The 13,832-nt window shown below is 41.9% G+C and overlaps 1 protein-coding gene across 2 annotated transcripts in view; it reads right to left on the bottom strand.

The window, feature by feature from the left end:
* PALD1 (phosphatase domain containing paladin 1) overlaps window positions 1-3,472 on the bottom strand; it is a 106,680-nt gene extending 103,208 nt beyond the window's left edge. Inside the window, exon 1 of one of the 2 annotated variants that reach the window (XM_088144367.1) lies at window positions 3,233-3,472. In XM_088144367.1, coding sequence (XP_088000493.1) covers window positions 3,233-3,246 — 14 coding nt within the window. In that variant the 5' untranslated portion in view covers window positions 3,247-3,472. Of the gene's footprint in view, window positions 1-3,024; window positions 3,173-3,232 lie in introns of those variants that run through there. The other variant, XM_025173644.2, reaches the window with a different exon arrangement.
* Between the last annotated feature and the right edge of the window lie 10,360 nt (window positions 3,473-13,832).

Consider the following 13,832-nt stretch of genomic DNA (forward strand, 5'->3'; position numbering starts at 1 on the left):
GTTTTAAAACAAAATTTGCAATAATGTAACAGGCTACCCTGTGAAGGTGATCCATACAATCCAATCAAAGCTTAAACCATGAGAAAGTCTATGCAGTAACAGGAAAAGTAGATCGTGCTTATGAAAACCTCTTAAGTTTTACCCGAAATTTTAAAACTTAAACTTACAGTTTTACTTATAGCTTGCTTTACTCTAGTCAATATCTATGCCGTATAGGCTGTATTGATATTCAGCAAGTTAAATGTAACTCTTGTTTTGTTTTGCTGGTCAATGACTGAAATAAAATGACTGTTAAGTTTTCAGCTGTACACTTTATGTAATAATGTGTATTAAGAATCCAAGTATTTCTGCTTCCAGACACAATAAATAGAGCAAAGAATTAAAATATTGCAGGACAAGCCATGTGGATCTACCTGTTTACATTCCCTGTCTGCAAAGCAAGAACACCCAGGGAGAGCTGATTCTGGTTAGGGATATTTACATACATCTCCTGTAAAATGAATGCTATGAATCAGAAAGCAAATGGGAAGAAACATCATCAGGACTGCAACAGGGCTGCAGGTCTATCAAATACAGTACAATATTGTCTATTTTAACTGGCAGTGAAAGCTGAGAGCCTTTTCCACCCGTCACTTATCAAGTTTTTAACTGAAAGCACAATTGGAAACTTGTTCCATTCATAAGGTGTGTTCTAGTACCAAGTTTTAGGAACTGTTTGGAAATCAAATTAACACAGCATATAATTTACTGGATGCGAAGGTATCACGGCACACGACATTAACCCCAACGTTTTTTTTTTTTTCTTTTTAAAAAGATCTTTAAAAATGAGACAAAACAAAATTGGGGATAGAGAAGAATCTCTCTGATTCGTTTGCGTACAGAATATTTTTTCACCCAGAAGTCAGTTTTCCAGTATGAATGTTTGGAAGAACTACATGTAAATAAGAAGACAAGGATAGACTGTGGGTTACCCTGGAAGGTCACATCAAAAAAACTAACCAACCCACTGACTCCATAAGGTTTTGCATCTCTCAGTACAGCCACTGAAATGAAGGAAAGACATGTCAATAGCAGTTGGACAGGACTCATATAGTAAACACACTCTGCGGTTTGATACGTGGCCAGGTCCATCAGGAGAAACCTTTAAAATGTTAAATATTGTTCCCAGACTGTACACTGCTTGTAACTCCCAATGCAGAGCAAACAGAAGTGGAAATGAAAAGGGAAAAAAAACACGCCCTGCCTTCTCTGGAAGACATTGAAACTGGAAAGAACTGATTTCATCAACCGACCCAAGGGAAAATGAGGGATGGGTGCCCCCCCCACCAGTATTTTTAGAAATATATATGTATACTGTTTGAGGAAAGTGTCAATGGAACTGAAATGAGAAAATACCTTGCTAAGTATGGATAAGATGTACTGCTTTTAATCAGCATTATGGATTTTAGTGTTCTTGCTCCAACCTGCTGCCTTATAGTTATGTTGAATGCAACTCCCATCATCCCCAGGTAGACATATTAACTAGAGGAGTGTTTCTCAACCTTGGCAGCTTTAAGAAGTGTGGATTTCAATTCCCAGAATTCCCCCAGCCAGCATCTTCCCCAACCTAGGGCCCACTAGAAATAGCAAGCAAAGTGTGAGTGGATCATCAAGAGAGGGTAAGTAATAGGCAGGAATAGAGCCATAATAAGATATAGATGACATTTTAAATACATACTAGCCATTTAATGTGATTTAGCCATTTCCTAACACATGGAAACAGAATGTGTACGGTAGAACCCAGAAAATAAATTTTACTGAAGTGCTAATATTTCTAGATAACGGTCAAAACATAGGCAACTGGTATATTGTGAATGTGAAGCACAAGCTAAATAACTTCCAGCTATTTTAGATTACATCCCCCATCAAATCCTGACCACTATTTAGAAGGATTATAATCCAGATATCTGGAAGACACCTAACAGCCCAGACTGCACTGAGTTTTAGGAACTGACCATCCAGATCCCCAGTTCATCTCCTCAGAGAGGATGTTCCATCCACCCACACTAGCTAATACTTAATTCCTAAAAGGACCGACTCAACATTATTTGGAAGTCATATTTGAATCTTATGTCCAGAAACTTTAGTAGGGCTTACAGAAGTTAGTAATCTGAATAAGAGGTTTGCTTGTTTATCCATTTAAATAGCGCCACCCATTTCACTTACATGACTCTGGGTGGCTCACACGTTTTCTGCGTAGGCTAAGAAAGACTCATTTTCTTTTGTCCCAGAGCAGAGCTGAACGGCAGTAAATCAAATTAACATCTGTAACTGTGGTTATGAACTCCTGAATTTCTGAAATTCACATATTCCACTATCCCTTCACCCACGTTTTTATCAAATGCTTTATCTACCTCTTCCCCGACCAACGCAAAGCCACCCCGGCCTGCATTTGCAAAACCATTAAAAACTATTACATCCTCCTTCCCCACCCCCCACCCCCATTTCAAAGAATACACAGAAGAGGCAAAGAAACTTTTAAGTGCTCAGTTGCACCTACCCTTAGAAAAGGATGTGTCTGGAGTACATGCATAACTAACGTATCCGCAGTTTACTCAACCTAAGTTTCTGTAACGCACTATATAAAGCAACCGCACAACTGGGTTTGCACAACCCGCTAGAGTAAAATGTGACTGAATTACAACCTAGCCAGTACCTGCGTTCCCACAACACGCTAAACCATGATTAACGTACCATCGCTGATTTAATCCAACAGCCTTGGTTCGCACAATCCGCTGGATCATAAACTAATCCCAGTAGCTGGACTCGCATTATAAATTAAGCCACAGCCTTGACAGCGTTCCCCTGCTGCCAACGTTGTTGGGGGCGAATCGCGCCTCCAGATCAACCCGCAAGGTTGCGATCCTCAACACCCTCCTTCCTGTTAAGTAAAGTGCCACGAACCCGCTGGGACTTACTCACGAGTAAACAGAGCTGCCCTGGAGTGTAAACCTGAACCCCCTCCTCCCCTCGCTTCGTCCAAACCTGACTGCGGCATCCGTTCGCAGGACCGTCGGACTCCGGAGCGCAAGAGCACGCAGAATTCACGGGGAAACTGGGCTTCCCCGCACAGCTCCCTAAGAAGCCGGCGCAGAGACCCAAACGCCCGAGAGCAGCAGCACTTCCTGCCGGGAGAAGCGAGGAAGGGGGAGGCTCGGAGGGGCCCAAGCCGCGAAACTCGGCGACTGCTCACCGGAAAGGCTGCATCCCCCGCCGGCCGGGAGAGCGAGGCGAAGCGACGGGGCGCAGAGCCAGCCCTTTGTTCCCCGCGCATCCACGCGCCGCTGGGCTTCTCGAGAGTGCGCAGCTTCCAGCAGGCAGGCGGAACTTCGCTCCAGCCTGCAGGCGGGGGCGCGGCTTCTCGGGAGCCCCTGGTGCGCCCCCCCCCCGCGCTCCTGAGCCGCACTTGCAGGCGTGCAGGCGACGGATGGGACGGAAGCGCCGGTGGGCACGGTGGCACATGCGCAGCGAGCCCCGGTCCTCGTTTCCCGAGCGAGGATGGTTTCAGCCCCCGCCTCAGCCGGCCCCACCCTCATCTGTTTGCGTGCCCCTCGTCCGCAACGTCCTAGCAATGTGGGTCTGTTTTGCGAAACAGCCTGATCCGTGATGAAGTGAACCAGGGTTGAGCGAATTACCCCGACCGCCTGAGTTTGCACAACCTGGAATTACAAAACGCCACCCTGGCTAGGTTGGTGCAACAACCGGTTGGTTAGTTTGTGGTTCAGCAGCTGTGTTCACCTATTAGGATTACCCGCAATTACTCCATCCCATTTTTTCCAGCTCCTGTTAAGCCGTACATCAGCCTTTGAGCTGAGTTTGCATAAATTACTGGCACAAATGAGGTTCGCTGGTTTGCGATGTCCGATGTCATGCAAATCCAGGCAGAATGGAGAGTTTATGGCTACTATGTTGTGTGAATCTAACCCACTGAGTTAATCATGACCAATACAGGCTCTGGGCCACTAACTAGCCAAACACAGCCTAGTATGTTGTGTGAAACAGCTTCTGAAGCACCTTGGCTGAGGTTTCTTCCAGGTAGCTGTGAAAAATTACCCCTGGCCCTAGCCTGTCCCATCACCATGGCCCTTGCCAGTACTAGAATTTTCTCAGAAGGATTGACTTTTGCTTAACTACAGTATCTCATTTAACAAAACTAGTTCTATTTCTGCTTGTGCTTCTTATTTTAATTCTGCTCACTGGAAAGTTTTGCTCATCTAAATCGCTTATTTCCTCAGCATCACCCAATCAATATTTAATCTGGAAAGAAAACCAGTGTATCTCAGGTTGCAACTGATTTTTATCAAAGCAAGGCATTAAGTTCCAGATGAACTTCCTACATAAGATAACTGGTAAATTCCAGAAAGATGTAAGATACAAATCCAAGTGTCCGAGCAAAAAGTTTGCTGCCTCCCTAAAAACCTTAAGTTTTAACTGCATTCTATATATTATTATTATGTCCTGAACTGTGTTTTATTTTATGCCTTCAAGTCAGTGTTGACTCCTGGAAACTGCCTGGACAAGTCCCTGCAGTTTTCTTGGCAAGGTTTCGGAAGTGGTTTGCCACTGCCTCCTTCCTAGGGCTGAGAGAGAGTGACTGGCCCAAGATCTCCTAGCTGGCTTTGTGCCCAAGGTGGGACTAGAACTCAGGGTCTGCCAGTTTCTAGCCTGGTGCCTTAACCACAACACCAAACTGGCTCTCCTGAGTGGTAGTTGTTTAATGACTTGGGTGTTTGTTTTTCTACAAGCCTCTGTACAAACTTGAATTATGATTTTGTCCCACTACATAACAACATTATTGGGTCTGTTAAACACTATTTTTATATTCACTGAAGTGCTAATATTTCTAGATAATGGTCAAAACATAGGCGAGTGGTATACTGTGAATGTGAAGCCCAAGGTAAATAACTTCCAGCTATTTTAGATTACACCCCCCATCAAATCCTGACCACTATTTAGAAGAATTCTAATCCAGATATCTGGAAGACACCTAACAGCCTAGACCTGCACTAAACCCACTGAGTTTTAGAAACTGACCATCCAGGTCCCCAATTCACTTCCTCAGAGAGGTTCCATCCATCCACACTAGCTAATATTTAATTCCTAAAATGACTGACTCAACATTATTTGAAAGTCATATTTGAATCTTATGTCCAGAAACTTTATTAGGGCTTACAGAAGTTAGTAACCTGAATAAGAGGTTTGTTTGTTTATCTAGTCCTAAGGACAATTTAACATCCAGATTCCACTAAAACAAACTGAATTAATCAACATTATAGAACTGAGCTACAGCTACCCTTATAAGAAGCAGCATAATTACAATCTGAATAGAAAATATTAAGTGATAGAATACAGGTAATCTTTGCCTAACAACTGCCCTGTTTAGCAACTGTTCAAGGTTACAACGGTGCTGAAAAAGTAACTTTACAATTGGTCCTCACGCTTATGACCATCACAGCATCCCCATGGTCATGTGATCGCCATTTGCATGCTTCACAGTTGGCTTCCATCAAGCAGAATCAATGGAGAAGCCAGCAGTAAAATTACAAGCGAAACGTGATGTCTTGCTTAATGACTGTATCACTTAGATGTGGAGTTTCTGGTCCCACTTGTGGTTGTTAAGCGAGGACTATGTGTAATTAGCAAGATCAAGGGAAGGGAAGGGAAGGCACTAAGCTTTGATTATAGCAGCACCTGGCCAATTATGCCTGGATTCAGAAGCCAAGCAAGGTTGGGCAAACCTAGTTAGTGTTTGGATGGAAGACCACTAAGGAATCCAAGAATTATTAGGCAAGATTGGGAAGTTCAAAAAGAAGCTCAAAAAAAGGCAATGGCAAACCACTTCCATCCTGTTCTGCAATATTTTCATCCCCTGCAAAACTAAATTGCAACTCAAAGGAATGAGCATTTCATGTTTAAACAACTTTTTGCTTCCCATTCCCCCTGTCTTCTTTCAAAGCAGGGAGTTCCTGTTGTTTAGGAGTAACTAAGAACAAAGCAAGTTCTTTTATGCTTGACCCCTTTCAATTGTTCAAATGCATCTGTGCCTTTGATTAACGGTGTTTGTGTTCTTTATATGAAGAAGATCCCCTCCTTGCACTGCCACATGTATCACACATGGATGGGATATTGCACAATTGTGGCATGGATCTCATTTCCAGGAATTTCATACAATAGTCAAGTTGAAATTTGGGTATGAAAGTTGGAAAAAGGACTATAAACCTTTAGTAAATTATGGAAAATGCTCCAAGGCAAACAGTATAATGACAACCTAGAAAAAAGATAAGGCACATCCAAGAATGAACTGCGGTCAAGCTGAGGTAGTGAAAAAAGTTTGCCCGTGTAAAACTAAGGGAAACTTGCTGCTCTAAAATAATTGATCATAACTTAGAGCATGGTGGCTGAAAGATCTGAATCTTCTGGTTGATTTCTGTGTTATTTACAAAAAGTCACCAAGGATTTCAGGTTTACAACTGCAGACTATCAGCAACAATGTTTTCTTCCCTCTACAACACAAATTATACTATAATGTGTGGATCTGGATGGGGATGAACAGGCTTAGACTCAACCCTAGGAAGATTGAGTGGCTGGGGATCTGGGGGCTGCACATCTCCAATGACCATCCATTGTTACTTCTGGATGGGGTTGTCCTCCATTCAGAACTGGTCCACAATTTGAGCAACTTCCTAGATTACTGAAAGAGCAGGTAGTGCTGTGGTTAGGAGGCCCTCTGTACAAATTCATCCTGTGCACCAATTGCATCTGTTTCTGGATCAGGTGGCCCTAGTCCTATTTACCGCTCATGCCCTGTTTACCTCTCATTGGGCCTTGTAAAGGAATTTAGAGCTGACCTTGGGAGAGGTATGAAAGAGCCATTTAGGAGAGAAAGAAGGAGTAAGCCATCTGGGGGTGGGGAGGACTCGGAGAAGAGATTACACAGTCCTGAGACAGAAGAAGGCATGGGAAAGAAACTCCAAATAACTCCACCTTGATTTTGTTTATGAGACATCAGGAAACTTGGCTAGGCTTTCAAGATTGTTATTCTACAATGTAAAGCAGCGTTTCTCAATCTTGGCAACTTTAAGATGTCTGGACTTCAACTCCCAGAATTCCCCAGCCAACATGCTGGCTGGGGAATTCTGGGAGTTGAAGTCCATGCAGCTTAAAGTAGCCAAGGCTGAGAAACACTGATATAGAGCAATCCTGGAACCTCTGCTATCCTGTTTCTTTCCTGGCCTTCCTTGAAGGTCTGACAGTACTACTGCAATTATTTTATATGGGCTGCCCTTGAAGACCACTCAGAAGCTATAAGCTGGTCCAGAATTGGCAGGGCAAGTAGTTATGGTCAGTACACTTGTTAACATCACTACTGTGTGAGCTGCACTTACCAGTGGGCTTCCAGATACCGTACTGGCAGTCAGCTAAAAAGGCATACCTGTGGGATCATCTGTCTTCAGTTACTTCTGCCAATCCTGTAAGATCTGGCAGGTTGGCATGTTCTGGTTCCCATCAACTAAGCAATGTCCCATTATGGGACCTAGAAGTGCCTTCTCTGTTGCAGCACCTGCCTCCCTGTGGAATAGCATCCTCCCAGAGATTCAGATGACCAGCCTTTAAGAAAACCCCAAAGATTTGGAAGGCATTGGGCCAGGAAGATATAAGAGCTTGTTGTAATTATATTGTCCCCAGCACAGTCTGTTTCATTATGTTATTGTCGTCTTCTCATATTGTGATGCTTTTAACTCTTGTTAGCCACACAGAATCACTTGGCAAGTAGACAGCCATGCACATTGAATTAATAAATATTACTGAAATTAAACAGGAGAGGAAGTTCAGGTAACAATGATTGAAAAGGATTGTGTGATCTATCCATTTCTAGTGCTCAGAACAAATACTTGGGTTCTGAATCCTTGATTCTTTTGTTTTTTAACCATGTTCCAGTTGATGGATCTTAGGATTCTAGTACAGGAAGAAAATGAAATTAATTTCGCAAGCTTGAAGTTCGTCCATTCCTAAATTAGGTAAAAGTATCACAAACAAGACCCACTTCAAACTCAGAAAAGAAAACAATTATCTGATCAGTATGATAGAAAAAAACTGCATATATGTTTCTTCTGTTACAAGAGAAAAGGCAAAATAATATATAAAATCCTAGCAGGCTCAAAATAAACAGAAGCAGTATTAGATTGCACCAATGTCTCATTTTAATTTCACTGGTAACTTGTAACAGCAGACTTGCATCTAGTAGTGAAAATCTAACTGGGTCATGCAGGAGAAAGGATATGTATTCTAGAAAGGGTGTGGTGTAGCATCTGAAAATTATCAATGAGATGGTGCAGAGGCAGTGGGTTCTAGCAACCGGAAACATGGTGAAACTCTTGCACAATTTTGTAATGAGAGACCACATTAGGAAAGAGTTGTAAAATGGAAATCATGTGAGGTGACTGCTGGGCGAGAGAAGACGAATTGTGACACTGATGTTTCCCCTTTGGACCAGGAAGTAAGCAGGGAGGGAGGCTAGCTGTTAGAACAGGTTATTTTTCCAATATGACCAGCAATTATGGCTACTGCAAAATCCAACCACCATCAAGCTGCTATCTGCACCACCCTAGAAATGTGCATGGTAGGACAAGAATTAAACTATATGACTAGTGAATGGAGGATCAAATTAACTGGTGAGATTGTGAGAAAGAGAAGATAGGACAGGAATCTTCAAGGGCGGCATAATAGAACCCATGGCCTTCAAAATAGTACAGTGAAGCTTACCCAAGTTAAGGAAAACTCTGGAATTTCTAAAAGCAATTAAGAAATGCAAAGCCAATTCACTGAGGCAGGTTTATTCCTACTGATATCCAGTATACATAAGCAGTGAATAATTCACAGGGATGGTTACAAGAAAAATCAACCTTCCAGACAAGCTAACTGCATGATGCCAAGACATTATTACTTTTGCTTAAAAGATTGCTTCCAAAATCTCAAAGCTATGGTAATCCATGTTGTCAGGTCACCAGCAGCTGCTGAAATTGAAGTTTTCTCAGAAGTTAAAGAAGATGGGAAGAAGGAGATCCCAGTAAAAAAAACCTACTTTAATAATAACTGTGGAGATAACTGCTCTGCATGTATATTAGCTGTCTTGAGCGTGTCAGTGGAAAGATGGACGTTAAATGTTTTCATACAAAAGGACTTTAAAGCCTGTCGTTTCACATTCTAGCATCTGTGAAACCTTAGCACCATATGAATATGTGAACAAAATGGAATTTGGAACTGCTGCCCTAATGCTAAATACATTTAACTGGGAGTAAACACAATTTCATTTTAGAAAAGGATAGCCTATTGTTAAAGTAAAAATAAATAACGTGAGCATCTGTAATAATAAACGTGCCTGGTCTTCCACTTCTGACTATATTGAAAAATAGGAAATGGGAAAAAAGAAGAGGTGCTAAAAATATGCCTTTGTCCAAATGGCATCTGACATTCCCAGGAGCAGATGCCAGGTTTCCCGCTAGCCCCATTAGGTGACATTCTTCTTCCTTGTCTGTGGGATCCTGGATTTCTGCTTGGAGGTCACCATGCACCTATACCATCCAGGTTTCCTGATTGGGTATGTGTTTATCCTCGATAGCAGTGAGTTTTGAGAGAGGCATAAACATCTATAAAGTACAATGAATCATCAGCAATTCTACAAGATCTTTCTGGACCCTCTTGTTTTCTGTTTTCAATATGGCAGTGAAGATATCAACATTCTCTTTCAGACAGTGTGGGATAACAGGCTCCAAAGAAAAACAAATTAATTAAGGGCTGGGTGGCATGAACACTATTAGAAAGCTTGAAAATATTGTGTCATATAGAAAAAATGTCACCCTCCCTGCCACATCATAGGGATCTGTTCCTGGAATAAAGTCCCTGGTTTGAACTTGCCTCCAGGTGACTCCATAGAGGCAAACATATTGTTTTCGTCAGCAATAGAAAGCTTATATTCCTCAGGTCCAACCTGGTTTAACTTTATTCCAGATCAGCCAAGGTTGGCTAGGTGTTTACCTGCTTTCCTGAAGGGGTGTCTTTTGAAGAGATGTGCAAAACAGTAACAGTCAAATAACCTAGTGTAATATTAAATATCTTTAGTTCTACAGAACCCTCACATCACAACGTACCCTGCACTCTCAATTCAACACAATAATAAATGTCCCCAAGCACAGGACATTTCAAAAGGTCCCCCCCCCGCCCCCGCAAAAGCTAAGAATATACTGTCGACTACATTGGCACTTAAAGTTTCTGCTGATGTTTTTCCAACAAGGTGGGAAAACAGGAAGAAGCACTGGTGTTATTATTTCATCCACCTAGACTGCAAAGAGCAGATACAGTGTCTGGAAATTATAATTGGTGCAAAATGCAGCCGCCTGGCTACAAACCAGTGCGAGATACAGGGATGATTTGATGCCTGTGCTGAAAGATGTGACTGGATGCCAATTGCTTAAAGGTGTTGGCCTTTAAAGGCCTAAATGCTTAGGGATGTTATCTAAATTAGGGAACAAGAGGTTCTGATGATACTTCAAAACCACCAGGTAGAGAAAAGACTTGGAGCGGCATTCCCTGCAGCCGGCTTGTGGCCTTGGCCTGTTCTTCTCCTGCCCTTGATCGTAGCGGCCTTGGTGGACAGGCTGAGCTGTTTGCAACTTGCATCCGCTCTCTGGGGCCTCTGAATAGGAAGCGTCCTGCAAAAGCCCTTCAGGGATGCTGGTGAGGCAGTGTGTGTGCGTTGTTCTAGCTGGAATGGCACAGAAGTGCCACCATGCAGCTGCCAGGTAGCCTGTAATGTTCCCAGGAGTGTTGGCAAAGGAAAGCAGAGTCCCCCTTCAGTCTGCATGGGGAAGATGGAGCAGTCACTGAGCTGGGTGATGAAAAGTAGTCTTTCCACCAGATTTCTGACCCAGCCAGCACACTTCCTTCATGCTCCTCCTGCTCTGGGCACCACAGGGCAGGCTGCATTTCTCATACATCCTTGAGATTCGGGTCAGGCCACTGCTCTCTGTTCCTTCTCATCTTGAAGATCCTATCGATCCTCCTCATGTTACATTCAAAGTTGTTTTATTTACATGTCAAGATATACAAATACACCAGGCAGATTAAAGCAAACACCAACATTTTCAAACCCTTTCCCTTTCTGCTATTTCCAGCTGCCTCAGTTAATATTATTTTGTTGGCTGAATATACCCTACCCTGGCCAGAATGGTTGAGGAAGTGTCTATTGGTAAACTTCTTCACCCTCTCAGGATTTAGTTGCCTTCAGCTGGATTTAGTTGCCTTCAGCTTTTGGCCTCTTTCCAGTGGTTAAGAGAGAAGGACTCTGGTTTCAGTTTGTAGATAATCTAGGTCACGAATAGGTTCTACCCCAGATGTCCTCCCTGTAGCTATTTAGCTAAAAGATAGTCTTAATCCTTCCTTGTTCCCAGTCTACTGCACATTCTTTTTAAAGTAAAAGTAAACTCACTTGATCCCTGTGGAGCACATGGATGTGTTTTGCAAGAGTATCACCTTGGTTTACAATTTACAGACCTTGGGTTCCTTTGTGGTCTCCCAGCTAACAAGACCTCACCTTACTTAGTTTCTGAGCCCAGTCAAGATCAGCCACTTGGTGCTGACCCCTGAGACACGTTCCTTTTAGCTTCCTTGCAGGCAATCCACTTCTAAAAGAGATTAGATTAGTGTTTCTCAACCTCAGCAACTTTAAGATGTGTGGACTTCAACTTCCAGAATTCCCCAGCCACCATGGTAGCATTAGTAGAAAGAGTCTTGCAGACTCTTGTTGGAAAAATAGCTTCTAAGTAGAATCATTTTGTTGCATTGTTTATTATGATCCATTCTAACACTGCAGTGGAATACAGTATTGCCCTGTTTAGCAATGGCTTTGCAAAGATGAATAAAACAATGAATGTGGGAAGTCTCTGCTTGTGAAAGTCATGCTGCGGGGAAATAGCCTCTTGGAATTCTAGTTGATTACAGACTGAAACTGAGTCACCGATGTGATGTAGCTGCAAAAAAGACAAATGCAATTTTAGATTACATCAACAAAAAATATCTTGCAATTGCTACCCCCACAGTATTATTAATCCACAGTTAATTATTTGCAAATTTTAATTAAGCAATATGCTGGGTCAGTACACTGCATACACATTTCACTTGATTAAATGAGGGCAACAGTATATTGACTTGTAAGATGGTCTCTAGACTAGGGATACAAGCATGTACAGAGCTTGATATAAAACTGAGCATTGATTGCCTTTTTAATATTCTAGTCAGTATGTACCAGAATTGTCCTTATTGTGAGCAGGGAATGCTACATGTAGCATGGCTATGGCTAAGACTGATAAACTAGTCTATATCTTCTCGATCTTTCTAAAATACATTATTGGTTCATTATTCTGAAAGCTTCAAATGACCAAAACCATGATAGATAGTAGAGGTCAATATCTATGGGTCCCTCTGGTACAAACCATGGCTAGTGGAAAAATACAATTTACAATGTACAAAGTAATGTATTAATTAATGAAGAAAATGAGTGAAAGAAAAATAGACATTTGTGTATCAGCAAAACTAACAGAAAGGGGAAGGGGATAATACATCTGATTGAATATAGTCTGATCTTCTGGAATGGCACTGATGAATATGCAGGGAAGTGAAGATATGGGATTAATTATGAATGAAGGGATAAATGTATGTTAGGTCCTAGGAAGTATGAAGTGGTGCTTAAAACTTGTATATGAAACACAGTATGATAAAGTGGAAGAGGCGGTGGATGAGGAAAAATGCATGTAAGACAATGATTGGTGCAAAAATAAGCCTGGGAGAAAAAATACTGCATAATGCATATGTAGAGAAAAAGATAGCTGCAAAGAATATAGTCAAAGAGAGCAAGAACGGTTAAGACTAAAAGAGGCAGAGACAATGTAGAGCAATTATGATGGAACAAAAACATTATTTAGCAAGTAAAGGTGGTAAAGGTAAACTCAACTAGCCTCCAGCAGAGTATATGGAATTTTTTAAAATGATGACATGACATGGGATGAAACTGAGGTGAGGGAATGATGGAAGGACTGTATTAGAGATTTTTGTGGAATGTTGAAGAATTGATGTGCAGATGGTGTAACAGGAGAAATGTTAAAATACAATTTGCTTATGGAGTGTCTATGCGACATTTAACACTGTATGTGTATGAAGTCTGCAGGTGGGCCTGATGATTGGACCAGCAACAAGGTGGATGGATTCAGTTACAGCAGTGTTGTCCAAACTTGGCCACTTTAAGATGAGTGGACTTCAACTCCCAGAATGCTGGCTGGGGAATTCTGGGAGTTGAAGTCCACTCATCTTAAAGTGGCCAAGTTTGGACAACACTGAATTACAGCAATGATGGCACACCATTGGAAGATCTGAAGGACCAGGTTGGAGACAGATCCTCCTGGAGAAAATCTATGTGGTCACTGAGAATTGACACCCACTTGATGGCACATAATCAACCAATCAACACAAAAGAAAGGATAGCGAAAGTGAATGCAAAAACTACAAAGGAATTATTTTAAGTGTCTGACAGATTTCTGATTGAAAGGATATTAGAACTAACACTGAACAAAATTTATGCTGGGCAGGGCTTAGATTGTTGTTCATCAGCAGGTCATTGAGAAATGCAAAACAAGTTTAATGTACATTTGTTGATTTAGAGAAAGTTTATGATAAACTAAATAAGCTAGAATTATTGAAAACCTCCTTGGATTTGGAGATTGGTTGCCAAATGCAGTAGGAGC

The sequence above is a fragment of the Python bivittatus genome, unplaced genomic scaffold, assembly GCF_059951505.1.
Source record: "Python bivittatus isolate LINGU-HERP-01145 unplaced genomic scaffold, Pbiv_v1 ctg000400_np1212, whole genome shotgun sequence".
Lineage (NCBI taxonomy): Eukaryota > Metazoa > Chordata > Lepidosauria > Squamata > Pythonidae > Python > Python bivittatus.